Below are 21,420 nucleotides of genomic sequence, written 5' to 3' on the forward strand. Positions count from 1 at the left end.
TGTCGATCAGCAAGAGGGGTCTTGGGCACAAGAAACAGCACCTTCCCTCTCCTGCCATGGTGGTTCAAATTGGCACAAATGATCATACAAGCAACTAGGGTTTTCCCTGTACCAGTTGGGACCACTATTATGCGGTTTTTTCCCCGGAGTGGCTAACTCTGTCTGGTATTGACGAATGTATTTTCGACCAGGAGGTATAATTTCAAACCCTTTAAAATCTGAATTATCTGATTCCATCCCTATTAGATTACAAACAGTATAAACAAACACAAATTGTATAGAGTACAATGTTACCTCTAGAAACAAATCCTTGTGCTGGTTCACTTTGCAATTCATGACCTTTCACAGAAGCTATTGGGAGCTCTGCAGGTTGAGACTCTGTTCTATTTTGTGTCAGCTGTAATTCTTTCACAAGAGAGGTCAAGATATCAGGATTGCTATCTGGTTGATCTTGGGGAACGCCAAAGGTAGACCTAACAAATTTATACACAACATAGTACACATCACATCTGAAGCAGGCAGTGTGACAGCTTACCTACAGTGTGATCAATACTTGGCTTCTTTAAGAGGATCAACAATAGTAGAATCTCCTATGAAGCATACACAGCAGAAATTTCAACGTATGTGTGTGTGTGTGTGTGTGTGTGTGTGTGTGTGTGTGTGTGTGTGTGTGTGTGTGTGTGTGTGTGTGTGTGTGTGTGTGTGTGTGTGTGTGAGAGAGAGAGAGAGAGAGAGAGAGAGAGAGTCTGTATGTACTGTGCACAAGTGTATATTTCAGTAAAATAATATTTCTTCTGATGACATTCGAGTACATACCTGGTGTAAGGTTACGTTGAATGGAATCTGCCTAACTATTGTGATCAATACCAGGTGATTCTAGAGCAGCCATCAACTTTTCCCAGATTGCAGTTACATCTTTTTGAAGTCAGTGGCTAAACATCTCTCTACAACACTTACTGACATCAGAAGGACCATTGACATCAATCTCCCTCAATTTCCTTTCAGCAATATTCGATGCCAGCCCCACATCATGCCATTTGAAACACATCTCTAGCTTAACATGAATGTTACGATCTTGTAATTCTGGATGATCTAGTTCAGAAAAAAATGTAAGAGATTTGCAGCACAACTCCTGAAAGTAAGTTACAAAAATAAGACATTTGAATGATTGCATGACCACGACTTAGTGACCCACTGTAAACTAGCATGCCTGTGTTGTACTACTGCGCCTATTAATGTCATGCCCTGCCCCCAAGGTAGGGTCGGGAAATAAGAAGATCTGACAAAGTCTAGTGTCAATTTCCCCAGTACTGGGGCTAAGAAGCTTGTCAAAATCCCACTATGTCCCCAACTTGACAGAAGAGTTTCTATAGGGGATTTGATTTACCTATAAAATAATTTTTGGTTCAGCAAAAACTGCCACCATCAAAAGCCCCAGAGGTGGGGCAAGTGTAGATGTCAAATCCCGAGTGGTGTATGGGAGTGGGACTTGACATTGATAGGTGCATAAACATGTAGAATTAAACATACAAGAGGGTAAATCACTGAAGTACTTGATATATAGACTCTATGACATCGTACTCCTTTTCTCGTAGTGATATCCCACTGGGGACTTATAAACTCTGTTGCGAGTGAATTTATAGATACGAGCTCGCAGTGGCGTAACTAAACCCGGGCCTAGGCCCGGGTGTCAGCAATCAAGTCTCGCCCACGGAATTAGCAATAGAGTAGTAGAAAAAGACTATTTCACCGAATAATCGATCGAGACCTTGACAACATCACACATTTCGGGATGTAAAACAGCTATATTACTTTTCGTTATTGTGAAATCACTTCAAACTGTCAGGTTATCTTATAAACGCCTCTAGAAATAATTATCGTTCAATAATTCGACTACTTTAATAGCTTTGCTTGTGAATACGATTGTACTGGGCCCTGGTGTCGGTACAAGTCTAGTTACGCCACTGCGAGCTCGGATACCAATTACCTTCAGGTTTCGCGTCAATTATTTTAGTTTCTTGCGGCCGCATCAGCAATCACTAAAAATACAGAGGCTTAATTTCTTGTTTGCGCTTCAGGCTGCGCCAAAGGCTACTTTTTTCCCGATCCCCGGCGAGATCCCCGGATATTCTCCACAAAAAGGCTTCCATGTCGGTTTTCATACAAAACCGAGACCACTGCACGTTATTATTATTATTATTATTATTATTATTATACCTGCATTCAGGCCAGGGCAATGAAATACGTCGCTCGGTTAAGTTGGTTCACAGCATTTTTTGTGATGATTTCGAGTAGTCCGCTGATGTCAAGGACTCAACCCCAATTCACGTGCTTTACTAGGTCATGTGGTAAGCAATTATTGTTTAATATACTTTAAGAGTTTAACCGAAGTCTGACTGATCAAATTACAGCGAGCCGGTATTGCATGCTCGGCTATTGCTGAGGCTATAATACTGCTCACTGCAATAGCTGTAGTACACGATGCATATGTTAGCTAGCTATACTCCGCATGAAGTTATGACTCGTCTGCCAGGGTGTCTACTGACTTTAGTCTCGCGTAGCCAGACCGCTTTTTCTCCGTCACGGCGCTTATCGATTAGAGATTATAAGCGCCTACTCCGAAATAGGGTCTGGTCCAGAATCAATACGTAAACTCATTTTCACACCCCAAGCAAGAGCTCGGGGTGTTTAATCAACTTTCGTCATAAAACGTATACTTCCTTTTAAATTTCAAGCCACGTACGCACTGGAAATGCCATGAACGATACCCGTAGACTGTTGATGAGAGACACTGAGGCTGGTATTCTACGGTTAAAAAGGTAACGGATCGATTCCTTGTGAAAACGAAAAGGCTAAAGGCGAACTGAGCAAGGAATCAACCCGTGTTCTTTTAACCTTAGAAAACCAGCCTCAGTGTTTCTTATCGACTCTACCGGCTATCGTTCATGGCATTTCCAGTGCGTACGTGGCTTGAAAATTAAAAGGAAGTATACGTTTTATGACGAAAGTTGATTAAACACCCCGAGCTCTTGCTTGGGGTGTGAAAACGAGTTTACGTATTGATTCTGGACCAGACCCTATTTCGGAGTAGGCGCTTATAATCTCTAATCGATAAGCGCCGTGACGGAGAAAAAGCGGTCTGGCCACGCGAGACTATACTGACTTATATATTACTTTTCATAATAGCTATATCAGTTTAGCTAATTATATTAATCGACTGGGAAGTGGATAATGATATGAAAGGTTAGTGGTGTATCATATAACCATGCAACTTATAAGTGCAATAACACTATGTACTAAGGGGAGGCCCAGAGAAGTCATACTGTTGACTGTAACTACATAGCCTGTATGACTGTAAATGAGCTTATATGGCTCCTCCAGCTAGGTGCGAGTCATTATTATTATTATTAGTATATAGTAGTACTTTACGGTGACCAGCACTGAAGGTAGTCTCGCATGGCCAGACCCTTTCTGCGCAGCCGCTTATCAATTGGAAATTATAAGCGCCTCGCTTATAATTTCCAATCGATAAGCGGCTGCGCGGAAAGGGTCTGGCCACGCGAGACTACACTGAAGGTCTGACAGTAACATGTGCTGCAGCCTTTGGATTACCTAACCTAACAGGATCTGGAACTTTAAATGATTACTTAACCTAGCTAACAATAAGGTGAAACAGAAAAGGGCCAAAGAAAGGAAAAAAAATCCCTCCTACTTTTTTTATTATTATTAATACTTTACAGCGTAAGTGCTGAAGGTCTGTAGGACACCTGGTCCTACAGCCTGCTCAAAGACTTTAGCTACATAAGGTGTGTTTGAAAAGTCGCAGAAAGCCGGGAGAAGAAATCCATGACTGGACCTAGGCAGCCTCGAACCTGCAGCCATCCGATTTACGCTCGAACGCTTACAGGAGTCTACCAGGTCATCAGGATGTTTTCTCCTTATTATTTTCATATAATTATATCCATAGGAATTCTAGAGAGTAACTCATTATCTCTAAGTACCCCAAGTAGAACCAAATGGACGCTAGTTTATTTATTAATGCTTTACAGCACGAGTGCTGAAGGTCTGTAGGACACCTGGTCCTACAGCCTGCTCGAAGACTTTACAGGGGTGTAGGGAGGGGGGATTCCGGGGGGTTCAGGAACCCCCCCTGTAAAATTTAGACTTCTGCAAGCAGGATCCTAGCACACCATTTAGTGTGGCAGGACAAAATAAGTGAGCAATATAGTGTAATGGCACAGTACAACAATTGATAAAATTTACATTCATCTCTCAGGGAAGGATTTACAGAGGTAACATGAGCCCTCTTCAAAACTTGTTAAAAAGATCGATATACTCTAATAGAGCAGTCAGGTATATACTCTAATAGAGCAGTCAGGTATACTCTAATAGAACATGCATGTAAATATCCATGTCCATATGAAGTTTTTCAGACATTCCAACATTAAATGCAAAACTTAGCATGACCTTATACTGCTATAGCTTTGGTGTGCAGTGTTTAAAGATATAGAGCTCCAGTAATTTATCACTTGTGTTATGCGAAATGAATTCATGCTATGCGTATTTGTATAGTTATATTGTTTTGATTGTCATTTGTATCAGTGGATTCATGGCCCCTATACCACAGTGAGATATAACCATCACTTACAGATTACTATATGTGTCTCTATGTGTTATGCTGTCTGTTTCCACTAGGTGACTTTATCTAGTACTACCTTCATCCCAGGGGCACTTAATGCATCATAATTAATGTACTTTTTGCATAACATATAGCAATTTGCTGAGTTTTAATTTATTAAAATATTGAAAGTCTCTCAGCGGCTGGGGGCTGCGCCCCCAGACCCCTGCTTCTAGTAACTCAATGCTGGTGCTGGAACCCCCCTTCAAAAATCCTGGCTACGCCCCTGCTTTACCTACCCCAGGATTCGAACTGCAGACCACCCAATGTTCTAGTCAAGCGCCACATTCAGTCTCCTCCAGGAGGGATGGATTTTCTTCCTCGCATTAGGTAACAGCCTGAGTTGTTGGAATTTTGTTAAAAATCAGGCAATTAGTGTTCGTGGACACTTTTAGCGAACAACTAAACAATATTCACTTGAAAATGTGGCCACCGTGATGGAGCCATAAGCTCATTCACTTGCCATCTCCAGCCAACAGTTTCCAAAGAATTTAGCTAGCTAATATATATGTAGTTATTGCTATATGTGGCCCTTCCCTTGAGTAATTAGTGCATAATGTTGCAGCACTATACAATGCTGGATATATCACACAACATCAGTTAGTTGTATGGGCATGTCACTATAGCTATGTGTAAGAAATCTGTACAACAAATACATTGCTAAATGGAGTTTTTCAATTCCCCTTCAAGAATGCATGGTGTAATACCATACAACAAAAATTTTTAAAAGCTGGAGAACTTGGTCAAATCCTCCTTTCATTAAATGTATGAACATGTGCTTCACCCAACAGTCAATACTAGACCACATGCACGTACATAACTAGTTTGAATGTGCGGTATGTGCCTGTCTAGCTACCAGGATGATAAAAATTTATATGAGATTCATCAACACAAAATTTCCTATTAGAAACCACATCAACTCTGCCTCAGTTTCCTTGTCCATGACAGTTTCCTGCTTATGATCACTTTGACTACTCTGCCTCATTCTGAGTGATTACTATTACATGATTCCTTTATGTTCTTTATCCATTGAACCTAGCAGTCTGTGTCTTACCAATACTAACCATAGCTAACTATAACACTCAAAAACAGCCAAACTGTAAATAAGGTGGCTGAAAAAATTGCAAATCAAAGGTGGCAGCCAAGAAATGGCTGCATGAGTGGTTTTTACCTTTTTACATGGCTACAAAGGGGTACAGGTTTGACATTTCTTCTTATCTACAGGCAAAGTGATGATTATTGAGGACAAAAGTAAAATTGTACTGTATTAAATTTTATGTAGCTAGTTTTGTATTCTATCTATATGTATATCTAATCCAAAACACCAAGCTGTAAAAAAAGAGTGCAGCTCTCAAAAAGGCTATGGTGAAAAAAAATGTGAAATCCAAGGTGGCAGCCAAGAAATGGCTGTGATGGTAGGTTAATGGTAAAAAGCTTAATAACGACAATTCAGATGAATTTCACCTCAATTGTCGTTAATAAAATTTTTACCATTAACCTACCATCACAGCCATTCTTTGCTGCCACCTTGGATGTCACATCTTTTTTCACCATAGCCTTATTGAGGGCTGCACTGTTTTTTTACAGCTTGGCTGATTTGGATTAGATTTCACTTCTTTTTGTATTTGTATACCCCAAAGCCGGCCTATGGCCGGCTTTGGGGATTTTTAAACCTACATTTTTTTCTTTACCACAGGAAGAAGAAAAGATGAAGCAGATGTACTTTAAATAATTCTGATTTTATCAGTAAAATTAATGTACAAATTATACATATAATACATATAATATTTATTACAGAACTCTCCATGGTGGTTTCTTTGTAACTGAACACTCTACAAGGTGACATCTTCTAGCTGCTCTCTCTACAGGGTGAATTGTTTTTAGCTGAACGATCTACAAGGTAACTTCTTTGTTGATCTCTCTACAGGGTGATTTGTTTGTAGTTGAACTATCTACAAGGTAACTTCTTCTAGCTGATCTTTCTACAGGGTGATTTGTTTGTAGCTGAATTCTGTACAGGTGATTTGTTTGCAGCTGAGCTCTTTACAGAATGGTTTCATTGTAGCTGAACTCTCTACAAGATAACTTCTTCTAACTTATCTTTCTACAGGGAAATTTGTTTGTGGCTGAAGTTTCTACAGGGTGATTGTTTTGCAGCTGAACTCTCTACATGGTGGTTTCTTTGTAGCTGAACTCTCTACAAGGTAACATCTTCTAGCTGATCTTTCTACAGGGTGATTTGTTTGTAGCTGAATTCTGTATAGGTGATTTGTTTGCAGCTGAGCTCTTTACAGAATGGCTTCTTTGTAGCTGAACTCTCTACAAGTTAACTTCTTCTAGCTGATCTCTCTACAGGGAGATTTGTTTGTAGCTGAACTCTCTACAGGTGATTTGTTTGCAGCTGAACTCTCTACATGATGGTTTCTTTGTAGCTGAACTTTCTACAAGGTAACTTCTTCTAGTTGATCTCTCTACAGGGAGATTTGTTTGTAGCTGAACTCTCTACATGATGGTTTCTTTGTAGCTGAACTCTCTACAAAGTAACTCCTTCTTGCTGATCTCTCTACAGGGTGATTTGTTTGTAGCTGAACTCTCTACAAGGTAACTTCTTCTAGCTGATCTCTCTACAGGGAGATTTGTTTGTAGCTGAACTCTCTACATGACGGTTTCTTTGTAGCTGAACTCTCTACAAGGTAACTTCTTCTTGCTGATCTCTTTACAGGGTGATTTGTTTGTAGCTGAATTCGCTATATAGGTGATTTGTTTGCAGCTGAACTATCTACAAAGTAACATCTTCTAGCTGCTCTCTCTACAGGGTGAATTGTTTGTAGCTGAACTCTCTATAGGGTTGTCTGTTTGTAATTGAACTCTTTACAGGATGGTTTCTTTGTAGCTGCTCTCTCTATGGGGTGACTTGTTTCTAGCTGATCTCTCTACAGGGTGAACTTGTTTCTGGCTGAACTATCTACAGATGATTTGTTTGCAGCTGAACTCTCTACAAGGGGATTTCTTCTAGCTGATCTCTCTACAGGGTGATCTGTTCATAGCTGAACTTTGTACAGGGTGATTTGTTTGCAGCTGAACTCTTTATATGATGGTTTCTTTGTAGCTGAGCTCTGTACAAGGTAACTTCTTCTAGCTAATCTCTCTATAGGGTGACTTGTTTGTAGCTGAAATATCTGAGGGGTGATTTGTTTGTAGTTGAACTCTCTACAAGGTGATCCTTCCAGCTGATCTCTCTACAGGATAACTTTTTCCAGCTGAACTCTGTACAGGGTGATCTGTTCATAGCTGCACTCTCTACAGGGTGATATGTTTGCAGCTGAACTCTCTACATGGTGGTTCCTTTGTGACTAAACTCTCTATAAGGTGATGTCTTTTAGCTGATCTCTCTACTGGATGACTAATTGTTTCTAGTTGATCTCTCTATAGAGTTATAACTTTCTCTATAGAGTTATAACATGTCTGTTTAGCTGAACTCTTTACAGAGTGGCGTTTTTGATTGTTTGCTGAACTCTCCAGTTACACGGTGACTTGTTTGTACTATAGAGTGACTTGTTTGTAGCTGAAGTCTCTAGAGTGACTTACGTGTAGCTGAACATTGCATAAAGTAACTTGTTTGTGGCTAATCTAGATGAACTCTCTACTGGGTAGCTATTTTGTAGCTGAACCCTTTACGCAGTGACTTGTTTGTAGCTGAATTCTCTACAGAGTGACTTGTTGTCTCTACAAGGTGACTTGTTTATAGCTGAATTCTCTTCAGTGTGACTTATAATGTTCTGAATCTCTACAGCAATATATTTGTAGTTGAGCTCTCTACAGGGTGACTTGCTTGTAGCTGAATTGTCAACTGTTTGTAGCTGAACTCCCTACAGAATAACTTGCAATGGAGTAAGTTATATACGTAGCTGAATGCTCTATTAGGGTGACTGTTCTATTAGAGTATCTCGATCTCGCATATGCTATATACACGTAGTTGACTTTGGAATCATAATTCAGTGGTTTGTAATCCGATTCTTCTGTACTACTGCAAGGAATTTCTATGATAATTATTCCAGCTACACACCGATTTTCAGCTCATTGCTCTAAGCGGTTTGCCTGGTAGGCGTGAAAACTGATAGTTTTTTATTCATAAAAATCGATCGCGTAATTGTGACACAGGTTGGGTTTTGTGTCATATCTCGATGGCCTTTAACTGGATTCCTTTCAAACCACAAAAAGGCATTCCTGCGATGGTTATTCCATTTACATAGCAATTTTCAGCTTATTCCTTCCAGCGGATTACCCTGTGGGCGTGACAGACCTTCGACCTTATTTTACGCAAATAATTGGTCATAACTCCGTGAATGTGCATCGGATTCCTACCTAACGTGGTACTAAGATTCGCCTTAATGAGCCCTTTAAGTTTACCAAATTTCAGCCAGATTGGAGCACGATTTCGCGTTTTATGGCGGATTTTGCAAAGTGTGCGAAAAGAAGAAGTAGAAGAAGAAGTAGAAGAAGAAGTAGAAGAAGAAAACAACGAAGAAAAAAAACCCAAACTTTGGCCGCTCGTATCTCGGAAATGGCTTTAGCGATTTTCTTTAAATTTGGAATGTGGACTCCCCTACCTAGCCGGCACGTCTGTAGCAACCTTGGTTTCAATCGGATAAGGAATCACGGAGGTACAAAGGTGTGAAAATCGCGTTTACTTTCTTCCTGTAAATATACTCACGGTGTGGCGCGCCGGCTTCTTGGGCCGCACGGCACACAACCGTGTGTCTTGATATAAAGCTGAAAAGCCGTCTGTCTGTCTGCATTCCATTTGAGTTTACGCATTCTTCTCGCCAGTTGCTGCACGTGTCGAAGCGGTTTTGGCACCAAACAAAGCGCTCATCATCTAGGAATAACCTAGCATTTAAATGAAGGTTCTTTTGAAGGTACACTGACTGTTTAAATGTATAATTTGGTAGTGCATCTTGAGTTCTTGCTTGTCGGTCATCAGTACACTGTCATTTGCTGTTTTTTAATGGATGTCTAGTAATGTGTTCTTGGATGATTTCTTCAAAAATTTGTGTCTTATCAGAACATTCTGCCTTTCATCCCCATACCATACAGCTTTGGTTTCAGAGCAATCCAACACACTTATTGCACCCCCTTAGTGCAATAGCAGTTAATGATATGGTATAAATTATTATCTAGCATGTCTACTAAAAGTCTACAAGTGTAAAGTGGTAAGTTGTTTATTTATGCAATATGACAATTGATACAATAAATCCAAGTTGCCTATTACACTACACACTTGATATTATATCAAAACAAAACTAGTTTAGCTACTTCACAATACAGGTAATGTGTGAAAAGTCCACAAAATGAGAAGGTGTGGCTGTAACATAATTCGCTTACCTCTTGACATACTGGTGGCTTGTTTATTACAAACAACAGCCTCTTGTGCTCACACACACATTCCTGTTATTGTGTACAAGGCTAGGTTTACCAATTTGTCAAGGTAAAAGCTGACAAATTGCTACTAATTGACAAATAAAGTCACTAGAAATAATCCTGTGCTCGTAACTACACACAGTATCTATGGTGACTAACTAGTGCAAGCAAAATACAGATGTTTTTTCAAGCTCATTACGTTACATTGGGAATTTGTACAGAGACATCACGTGAGTTACTTCTGTTTCCAATCCCTTTAGTATACTGTATCTATGATTCAACCTATGCATGTCTTTTATGTATAAGCAACCACACTAATATCATATATGATGTGTAGCATACTAGTTAGGGAAAGCTGAGTGCTTTTCAGGTATGAGGTAGTGGGTTCAATTCTTCTATTGAGTTATTTTTCTGTTTCATTTTAGTAACCTTTTGATGACAACTTTTTTTTTCTATTTATATTCGGTCAATCATAAAGTTCTCTAACATTCTGAACCTTTTTTAATTTGGTGTTACTTTTTACTGTAACTTTTTCATGTCTAACTGTTGGCGCTAGCTGTATAATTTCCACCTATTTCAAAACACCAATATGGCTTGCAAGTAAAGGGCAAGTACCAGTATCATAGTGAGACATTCTGTTGCAACTTATCAACTTTAATGATTAAATGTGACAAAACAACTGTATGCTACCCATGAGATCCACTAAAGCAGTGGCCTATACAGTCATGGATGCTAAAAAATATTACACTGCTGCATCACTGAATTTCATGTTGAATGCATCAGATGTCACTGGGTGATTGAATCAAGCTATCTTCAGCATGATATCATCAAAAACAGTAAGGCTGAATCTACTGTATCTTTTGTTTTTTTCAGTGTAATCTGCTTTTTCAATGCTACCCTTTTCTCTCACTACATGCATGCAAGGCCATAATTAAATGCTTCGGCCAAAACACCAACAGTAACATCATTTGTTTCTATAATTAAGTGCCTTTGTAAGTAGCATCAGTCAGCTGTAAGGTAGGAAAGGGAGCAAGGGTGTGGTATTGTTTTAGTATGTTAGCATTGCAATGCTGATACATAATTTTTTCTTACAGAAATAGTGTTACTAAATGATGATTAAATTTTGTATGTATAAGGAATGCACAGATGTCAGTCATAATTTATCACCTTACTTGAATGCGTAACATACTTAATTGAGAAACTCCTGCAATGTACAGCAGGTACCAGTGCTGTAGAGCAGGTTCTGATGCTAAATTATATTACTATGCTACGTTATATTTCTTTGCATTGTCAGTAAGCTAATACATGTATGGCCAGCATACTGCACTGTTTCAATGCCAGATACCAGTGCTATGGTCATTGCTTTTTGCTACCAGTAAGTTATGTATAGCCTATTACTATAGGAAAGCACCATGTGTTTGCATCTGTGTGTAGGTATACACATTACTACAGTTGCTTTAGCTTAGCTTAGTGACAAGTAATACTGCTGGAGTACCTGCATGCTCACATCATTTCAGTATATTACTTGCAGGCTCACGTACCTTAAAAGTGATGCATATTGTGGGTCATGACTGTGCTGATGTTTAATGTTTATTTGAGTGTATAGAAATGGTCCTTCACGTAGGGCAGTTACCAGTGCTAGTACTCTATATAGAATGTTTTCGTAAACTTCTAATGCAACACTTATAGAATGTTCTAGAACAATCCAAAATTTTCATTATCTATAGTAAGTACTAGACAGATGCTAAAAGCATGCTGGGGCGAGCCTGAGTTGTCTAAAAACTGATGCGGCATCTTGAAGGGATTGTGGTATAGCTGGAGTTCAACTGTATTTGCATGAATAGTGTTTAATCGTGTGTGTTTGTAGCTATAATACATACAGGAATGCTCAGGCTACTCCAGAGGCAGAGGAAGGTTCAAGTTGGGAGGCTCAATGGCTTGCCACTATATAGCTACATAACTGTGTGCGAAGCATAGTCAGCATGCTTTTGGTAGGGCTCGGCATGATAATGTTGAGTCATAGGTGCTGTAAGATTAATCTGGTGGCACCTTGATACACTCATGACTTCACGAAAGGGTCGCTTAAAGTTTGAGGTGGGGTACTTCATGCAGTCAGTCATTATGCCCCTGTTATCAATTCTAGAGATAAAGGCTGGGTGAAGGTAGTTAGCTACTTCTGCTGTAGCTAGTAATTTTTGTAAACTGGTATGTCATTTGTATAACATCAGTACGGTACAGCTGTATGTAGTATTGTACTTTAAACACACATAAAACTACAAACGGGCAATTATATGCATGGTATGCATGACGTGTCAAGAAAAACTATTAGCTCTACTATTTCAGGAATATATATATAATCAATCATTAAGCATTTCATTTTATTACTAAGCATGTGTAGATAGTTATTTGCTTACTGTAATTTGTATTCAATTTTACCTACTTTGTTAATATACAATGAATGATTGTCTGTCAACTTTTAATAGGTACTTCAAATGACAAAGTTAAAAATGCTCGTTTGACCATCTCTCCTGATCCACCACAAGTAAATGAATATATTAAATTTTACCTCAGTGGAATTCTCAGTAAGATTTGTGTCTGTGGTGTATATAGATAGCTAATATTGTTACCTAATTAACTCATATAGTTTAATCATAACATGTTATATTGTATAGTAAACATGTCACACTGTGGTATATAACTGATATACCCTGGTTAGTCACTATGTTTACCATGTCTGGTGTAAAATCCTTGCCCTCCTACATTAACTTACTATTATTTTCCAGGATAGTCCACCGTATATATATAGTTGATGTAATCTTGTGTCTGTCTTTATCTATATAAAGCTGAAAAGCTGTCTGTCTGCATTCTTTCCTCATGACACTGCTAACTCAGCAACCAAAGGACATATCAACAAGGGACTGTGGCAAAATTAAGCGCTCATCATCTAGCAACTCCAAGTTTGTTATAACAAATTGCTATGTGCTTTAATTTGTTCTGTCTAGCACCGTGAAGATGGGAGTGTCGAGCCAAAGCTCATTGAAACTCTTTTCATAAACTGCATGCATGACTGCAAGTAAGCACCTACACGCATGCTATTTAACTGCTGTGAGACAATGGCAATAATAATTTTATTAGTAACACAAACAACTTTTTTAAAATGACTATTGTACCTACGAGTCAATTCAATGTCCAGTCTAATAGTGCATTTACACTAGCAGTTGGGCACGGTACAGCACAGCATGGTACGCTTAATTTTGCTAGTGTAAATGGGTATCGATCCGAGCCAAACCGTTACATACTTCAACCGTGCTGGCTCGGTACGGCACGGCACAGTAGACAAATTGAAACAAACCTTGCTATATCCTTGGCTGCTGTACGTAAATACGATGGCTTCTACCATGGCCAAACGTGAAGCAAAGTCCAGTTACCACGTTTGACTTGACATGAGCTGTCTATCGAGCGGTAGCTGCTGATATTATCCCTCAAACGGATTGCTGGTAACTTGTACGACAGCAACAGCTTGAAAGGAGCTTGAACACGGTGAGGGCATCTCGTAGGACGATACTTAGCCATCACGTGCTTATGTATAAAACTTGCCCAGCACGGTTATTTCCTTACCAATGTAAACGTGCACTTAAAACGTAGCGTACCATACCGTACTGAGCTGGAGCTACTAGTGTAAACACACTATCACTTGTTACTCAGCCACGAGGTCACTGTCACACGTCACTGCCTTTGCTCACGTGCCATCCACCCTGTCCTACATCTTCCCCCTCCTTACTGAGAGTGACCATTGGGCAGTCAATCCCGGAATCTTGCTGGCAGGCGGATCGGTCTCCCATGATGAGTTCACCGGCTAGCCTCTGCCCTCCTTAAATTAGCCTCTACTTTGTTGCTGCCTGTCGATCTACGAGTCTGTGCCTTCCAGACAACCCCTGGACTTACCACTGTGTCCAAGCCAAGGTGCAGCAGTCTCCAGGTTGGTACTACACTTAGATACTCTCTGAATGGAGACATCTAGCACCTCACTGCTGGGGTCATTAATCTGTTGTATAAATACATTAGTAGGTGTTACCTTCTTAACTCTGTATGGCCCTTTGTAAGGCTGGTCCAGCTTAAACCTTGGTTCTACCTTCAGCATCACAATATCACCTTCCTCAATTCTTGTCTCCTTTGCTGTTTTGTCATACTGGTACTTCTGTCCTTTCTGAGATTGCCTTATTGCCTTCTGTGCCAACTGTCTGGCTTGCTTCATCTCCCTGAATGGCTCCTTACTATAATCCGTCTCTATAATAGGGGAACGAGGTGAGGGAAGATAAAAATCTAAACTAGAAGGCACTCTTGCATCCCGGCCATATACTAAGGCGAATGGTGTTTCTCCACTTGAGGCCTGTGGGGTAGTCCGATAAGCAAAAAGTACCAGACCTAAAAGCTCATCCCAGTCTTTTCCATTCTTACTAACCACCTTAGATGACATCTGTTTCAGTGTCCTATTCATCCTTTCAACTTTCGCGGATGCCCCCCAGATGTTGGCAGTTGAGTCATAACTAAAATCATTGCTGTCTCCTGTACTGCATCAGACAAAAATTCAGCAGCCCTATCATGTATAATATTCATGGGTACTCCATGTTTCCAAATAAAATCAGCTAAACATGCTGCCACGGTCTTAGCAGATCTATCAGCCACCACGTAAACTTCAGACCACTTGGTTAGGTAGTCTTGCAGCACCAAAGTGTAGCGGTTTCCACTTCTGCTGACATCCATTTGCTTGAAATCCATGCTGATGACTTCAAAAGGTCTTCCAACAGAAATGCTCAGGCTTGGTCTTTCTCCCCTGCCCTTGCACTGAGGCACAGGTAACACAACTGGTACATTTCTTACTTACATCCTGTCTCATCCCTGGCCAGAAATACAATCTGCTCAGCTTCCCCATCAACTTCTTCTCAGAGAAGTGCCCAGCAAACACTGGGTCATGATTCTCATCTACAACTTGTTGATGTAAATGGGCTGGAACTACTAATCGCCATCTGTTTGGCACTTCTGCTGATTCATAGTATAGGATTCCCTCCACAACATAGTAGCCTCGTTGAGCTGCAGCTAACACCTTCTCTCTCCTCACAGCACACTCTGGCAGACTCTTACATTCAAGGTACTCAACTAAATCAGCTAGATCATCATCTTCTTGTTGTTCCTTCCGGATTTTCACAAGGGCAGGATCCAAGGTGTCATCACTAGCTACTCTTCAGACCTCATCTGTAGCAACCCCCACTGGAGCTCTAGACAAGCTATCAGCCACTACATTTGTATACCCTGGCTTATATTCTAGCTTCATCAGTGGCAGGAATCGGGACAATCTTAAATACTACTTGGCAAAGAGTCCTTTCGTTTGGCTCTTCAATTGTAATATGAATGCGCTAACTAGTGCTTGGTGATCTGTGTAAACAGTAACAGAGTGACCAAGTAAATACACTTCAAAATATTCTACACCAAACACTAGTGCCGCCACCTCTAGTTTAGTGGGGGCATACTTACTTTCTGCTGGATTAGTTTGCCTGCTTGCAAATGTGATTGGATGTCAACTGCCATCATCTGCTCGCTGTTCTAGCACTGCCCCAAAACCCCTGGAACTTATGTCTGTCCACAGGAAGAATTCCTGTGACAGGTCTGGTGGCCGAAGTACAGGTGCTGTCACCAACAATATCTTCAACTTCTCAAATGCCTCCTCACATCCGAGTCCCCCACAAACCTCACTAACTTGTCTGTGGCCTTATCTTTCCTAGTCAGTGCCATCAAGGGCCTAGCAATCGAAGCTAAGTCTTTTACATGCCTCCTGTAAAAGTTAAACATTCCTAGGAAACTCTTCACTGCCCTGGTATCAGACAGACGATGGAACTCTGCAATGGCTTGTACCTTCTTATTGTTTGGCAGGACTCCCTCACATAGGATAACATGTAGCCCAGATACTCTATCTCTCTTTGTCCAAAAGCACATTTGCCTGGCTTGATCCTTAATCCAGCCTCCTCCAAGTGCTTTAATACCAGCCCCACATGGACCAGATGTTCCTCAATGGACTTAGACACAATTAATATGTCATCTAAATAGACATACACAAACTTCCATTGATCTCCCGCAAACAGCTGGTTCATCAACCACTGGAAGGTCGCAGGTGCATTTGGAAGTCCAAATAGCATTCTTCTGTATTGGTAAAGTCCTTGGTGACAAGTGAAAGCTGTCTTACTCCTTGATGATTCCGCCATTTTGGCTTGATGGTATCCTTTCATGAGGTCGAGAGTAGAAAAAATTTCTCCCTTGTAATGTCCAATGGTATCAATCAGTTCATCTATTCTTGGAATAGGGTAGCGATCAGGGACGGTGATTTTGTTAGCCTACGATAATCAACACAAATTCTGAGATTGCCATCTTTCTTCCTGACTAGCACCAATCCAGAGGCATATGGACTGCTAGAAGGTTCGATGTATCCAGTGTCCAGTAGTTTTTCAAGTTCTGTCTCAAGTTCTGCTCAAAGTGCATATGGAAGTCTGCGTGGGGCTGTCCGTACAGGCTTATCACTGATGAGTTCAATCTGGTGCTCAACTAGATCCGTCTCTCCTAATTCTGACTCTGACAAAGCAAAGACATGCTGTCATGCACATAGCAGCTTTATGGATGCTTGTTTGTCATCCTCTGAGCACCCATCACCAATTACCAGCTGTTCCTTGAGTTTGTTCTGCTGATCCAGCAACTCCTGTGTCTCAATCCTAGCTATCATTGGCTCTTCTGATTGTTCCCAGACTGGGCCATCACGTCCAACAATCGAGATCTCCTCAATTCCCCCACTGCTTGGTCCCTAGGTACTACTATTGGTGAGGTACTCCAATTGTTGATAGGAATATAAACTTCCTCTGCTCCGGTCCATAACTCTTTTACAAAATCACAGCTGCGTGCTGCAAGATTACTCGTTGGGCCCAAGATGCCGACTATCTCTTTAGTATTCTGAGATGTGTGGTTGAGTTTGGCCTTTACTACTCGTGCCTCACGTGGGCCAAGACGCAATTCCTTGACAAGCGTAATCTGTAGCATGGAAGGTTGGGCTTGGGTATTTTTCTTAGGACTAGATTCTGTCTTTATGTCACCTTGGTCTGGCTCTTCCATCAGCTTGAGCAATCTGGAACTTTAAAGCCTCTAGCACATTGGTTCCCAGCAGCACTCTACAAGTTTGAAGCTCTCCCCTCTAGATAGGTTTGTCAGAATCCAAAATGTAACATGGGACCATTTGAGCACTTCCTGTAGCCTCTACTGATATCTGTAGACTCACAATGTCAGTGGCCCCCAAGGATTCACCTCTTGCCCCCCGTGGCTGTTGAGTTATGAAGTGGTTCCACTTGTGGCACTCATCTTGGGACCATTGCTGTTTCACCTTGATGTTTGGTAACATTTGGCGACGTACCAAAGATATCTGAGCTCCAAAATCTAAGAAGGCCCTGGTTCTAACTCCATCAACATTCACTATTACTATGTAAATAGGACCTCTGACATCTGCTTCTGCTCTACAACCAGCATCGGATAGTGCAAGGGCCTGTGGGTCATAACTCGAACACAGTTCTTCTTCAGGAAAACTGATCATCCTTCCAGATGGTGGACCTGTCTCAACTCCAGGGCATGCCAGAGTCACTGTCATTTCTGCCCTTGCAACAGGTTTACTAACCACTTCACGTGACATGCTACTGCTTCCCTTCTGTACACTGCCATGACTGGCCTCCAGTAATCTCTGTTGGTCTCTTCTCCCATAATTAAGACCACTTGTAGTCCTTCTCTCTCATACCTCCACAACTGATTCTGCCTTGAGTAGCTTATGCAATAATTCTTGAACTGAGCCATCAATCAGTTCTTTTACTTCTAATTGCAATTTGACAGGTACCTTGTTCCACAGTATTGATTCCAACACTTGATCAGTGAGCTTCCGGGGGGGGGGGGGGGGCATCCGCTGGTAATCTCGCATGGCATTAACAAGACCTTGTACAGACTGAAACTGGCTATACTGAAATTCATGGCAACGTTGGTAGGCAGTACGCGGGTCCATGTGAACACCATACTGCCCCTTATAAATACTCACATTACTAGTACAACATGCCTTATCTGATTCCATCAGTGTTCTTTGCCATGTGCTTTTGGCCGGGCCAGTGATAAACCAAGAGAACCAGTAGGCTCGCTGCTGATCTGACCAGCCCATATCATTGGTGGTCACTACAAAGTCCTCTAACCAGACATCGAAATCTTCTTCACCTATCTTGCCACTAAATGTATCTACATGGCCACACAACTCCTTGAATCCCCAGGGGCGCAATTGTGCATCATTCCATTGTGAGGTTCTGGGGGTAGCTCTCTTACTTCCACTTTCTGAAGAAACCCGTTTGTCCCTCTTTCGATCCATGCAGTCAACTGCAGCCCACTTCCTTGTGCGATCTCCTGATGTTGAGGATTGCCCACTTTGTGGCACTACAGGTACATTATCATCTGATGAATCTGAACTTTCGTCCTCACTTAGGCTGGAATTGTGGTCATGTACTTCACCAGTTTGGCTGCTACCAGAATGTTGGGATACCTTCACCCTACTCATTGATTGAGCCCCACACTTAGTCTCTGTGACAGCGACATTTATCACATGCTAAGTTCTGCCAATAGCCCTTCTCGCTCTCGCTGTGATTCTAAGCATAACTGTTCAAGCGCCTCTTGCACTTTGTTGCGATCACGCGAGCTGGCCAGCTGCTGTTTGCTTAGTGATGCACATTCAGACTCTAATTTATTAATGCATTTAATAAGTGACCCTCTCTTGCGACACTTGTAACAACAATAGAGGATTGCCTTACTATGACATCGAGTGACGGCTTCATATAAGGCTTCATCCAGGCGATCGGGAACTCTTGTGCACATCACATGTTCCCAAGTATCACACAAATCACATTTCATGGCCTGGTTCTCTTGTCCCACTGCTCTTCTGCATATTCCGCAGTTATCTTTCTCTATAACTTACGTGTTCCTTCCTCCGGGAGTCCACATCATCAGCTCTTCCACATGTATCTCAGTAGGACCTCCAAGTTGTTAGACGGTGGCAATAATAATATTATTAGTAACACAAACAACTTTTTTAAAACGACAATTGTACCTACGAGTCAGTTCAATGTCCAGTCTAACTTGTCACTCAGCCACGAGGTCACTGTCACTTGTCACTGCCTTTGCCCACATGCCGTCTGCCCTGCCTTACATTTACATGCCCATGTATTTATAAACACATTTTATTTGGCTGCATCCCAGTATGTGCAGTTGACGTAGTGGTCAAATGATGCACTTCAGTCATCAAGACACACGGTATTGTGTCGTGCGGCCCAAGAAGTTGGCGCGCAACACCCGTGAGTATATTGACAGGAAGAAAACGCAATTTTTGCACCTCCATAGCTCTGTGCTACCTTGATGAAACAAGACAATGTTTGCTGTGGACACTCCCTCCACCTTCAGTACTCCACATTCCAAATTTGAGCGAAATCGCTTCAAGTGTTCCCGAGATATGCGACTTTATAAATTGGCCTAGTTTCTTGGTTTTTTTTCTTCCTCTTTTCGCACATTTACAAAAACTGCTATAAAACGTGAACACAATATCCAATTGCCTTGAAATTTGGCACACTGAAGGGGAGTATAAAGACGCATCTCTATACCAACTGTGGCTAGAATACGATAAACAGGAAAAGAGTTATGAGTGATTATTCACGAAAAATAACACTAATATGTTGTCCCGCCTACAAAGAAGTTGAAAATCGATGGGTGAATAGGTTAACTATTGAACCTCAAACCTTTTGTGGTTTGAAAGAAATCGAGCTAAAAACCTGGAAAATACAACGAAAAAACCAACAGTGTGTAACAATCACGCAATCGAGATTAGGCCCCTATTTGGTGATTATTAGTTTCTCATCCACCGCCCGCATCCTTCTTAAGCTACCGCATGGTAAGCCATTATTTACTCTGTGCATGCTCAGAAGAACACGTGATACCAAACTGTTATAATTTTTGTTGATGAACGCTACAATGCGCTATATATCACCAGGAGAACTGTTGTTTTCCTTAGCAAATTGCTGCAGTGCCAGTTGCAATCGTGCTCTATCGACTTCATCAAAGCAGGCTTTCAGTTGACTGTCGAAAAACAGTTGGCGATCACGAAAAGTAGTGAAGGAAATGTTTGTGGTAAGAAAAAAAGACAATTTGGACAAGGTCTGTACATCAGTGTGTTAATATTATAAAATGTGACTGGATTTTGGAAAAACGATCCAAATCGCACATTAGAAGTTTCGAGATAAACGGTTTTAAAGAATTGAAGCCAGCATAACTCTCCAAGAATAGCAAGCACGCGTATGAAATTTACACAAAAGATGCATCAATCTGTTACCTTTCAAGCCACTTCCAGTACTTGTAGCTGCTTGTACAGTTTCCCGCCAAATAAGATAGAAAATCTGAGCAGTTAGACGAGCGAAGTAGTATCACGAGTGCTCACAAAGGGGTGGAGGCTGGGGGGTGGAGGCTGGGGGGTGGAGGCTGGGGGGTGGAGGCTGGGGGGTGGAGGCTGGGGGGTGGCGGGGAGGGCAAAAGATAGGCCTCAAAATGGAGGCAGACCACGATTGGAGTCCAGACACGAGATTACAGGGCTGTGCTGGCTCCTTAGTGGCTGATATGTAGCAAAATCTACAGAGAACACGTCTGGCCAACATTATAAAGCTGTCCACCAGTAAACCACTGATTCTTGCCAAGCCAGGTCCTTCACAAGGCCTGAAACCGCCATTTGGGCACTCTACACCACCCAGAAAAGACGTCGATTAAAACCAGCCTCGTGTAGTTTGAGTAGTGCTGAGGGTCAAAACGTGTAGTACGATAGTGTAGCTATCCACTGGTGGTGTTAGTTTGATTTTGCCTGATGTGCGATTTGGTTCAGTTCTGTAAAATCTGGTCACAAATAATGGTGTAATGGTAATACCCTCCCGCCCGCATCATAATAATTAGAAAGGCTGGATGAGAAACTAATAATCACCGAATAGGGGCCTTAGCTAATAAAAAACTACTACTTGCCACGCCTACCAGATAAACCGCTTGGGGTAATGCTTTGAAAATCACTGTATAGATGGAGTATATAATCATCTTAGAAAGGCTCTTCAATGGTGTAGAAGAATGAGACTTAAAGCCACGGAGTTATAACACGAAATCCAACTTGGTGCAGCAAGTGCGAGATCGAGATATTCTAATAGAGCAGTCATCCTAATAGAGCAGTCACCCTGAAAAGA

General features: G+C 41.3%; 2 protein-coding genes across 2 annotated transcripts in view; one reads left to right on the forward strand and one right to left on the reverse strand.

Annotated features, from left to right (window-relative positions):
• Positions 1-865, reverse strand: part of LOC136264318 (antiviral innate immune response receptor RIG-I-like) — a 174,612-nt gene extending 173,747 nt beyond the window's left edge. The window contains exon 1 of the mRNA XM_066059034.1: positions 817-865. The gene's annotated coding sequence lies outside the window, so the exon portion shown is untranslated. The remainder of the gene's footprint in view (positions 1-816) is intronic.
• A 1,350-nt stretch (positions 866-2,215) lies between these two features.
• Positions 2,216-21,420, forward strand: part of LOC136264323 (putative phosphatidylglycerol/phosphatidylinositol transfer protein DDB_G0278295) — a 36,011-nt gene continuing 16,806 nt past the window's right edge. The window contains exons 1-2 of the mRNA XM_066059041.1: positions 2,216-2,348; positions 12,583-12,681. Coding sequence (XP_065915113.1) covers positions 2,237-2,348; positions 12,583-12,681 — 211 coding nt within the window. The 5' untranslated portion in view covers positions 2,216-2,236. The remainder of the gene's footprint in view (positions 2,349-12,582; positions 12,682-21,420) is intronic.

The sequence above is a fragment of the Dysidea avara genome, chromosome 8, assembly GCF_963678975.1.
Source record: "Dysidea avara chromosome 8, odDysAvar1.4, whole genome shotgun sequence".
In the NCBI taxonomy this organism is placed as follows: Eukaryota; Metazoa; Porifera; class Demospongiae; order Dictyoceratida; family Dysideidae; genus Dysidea; species Dysidea avara.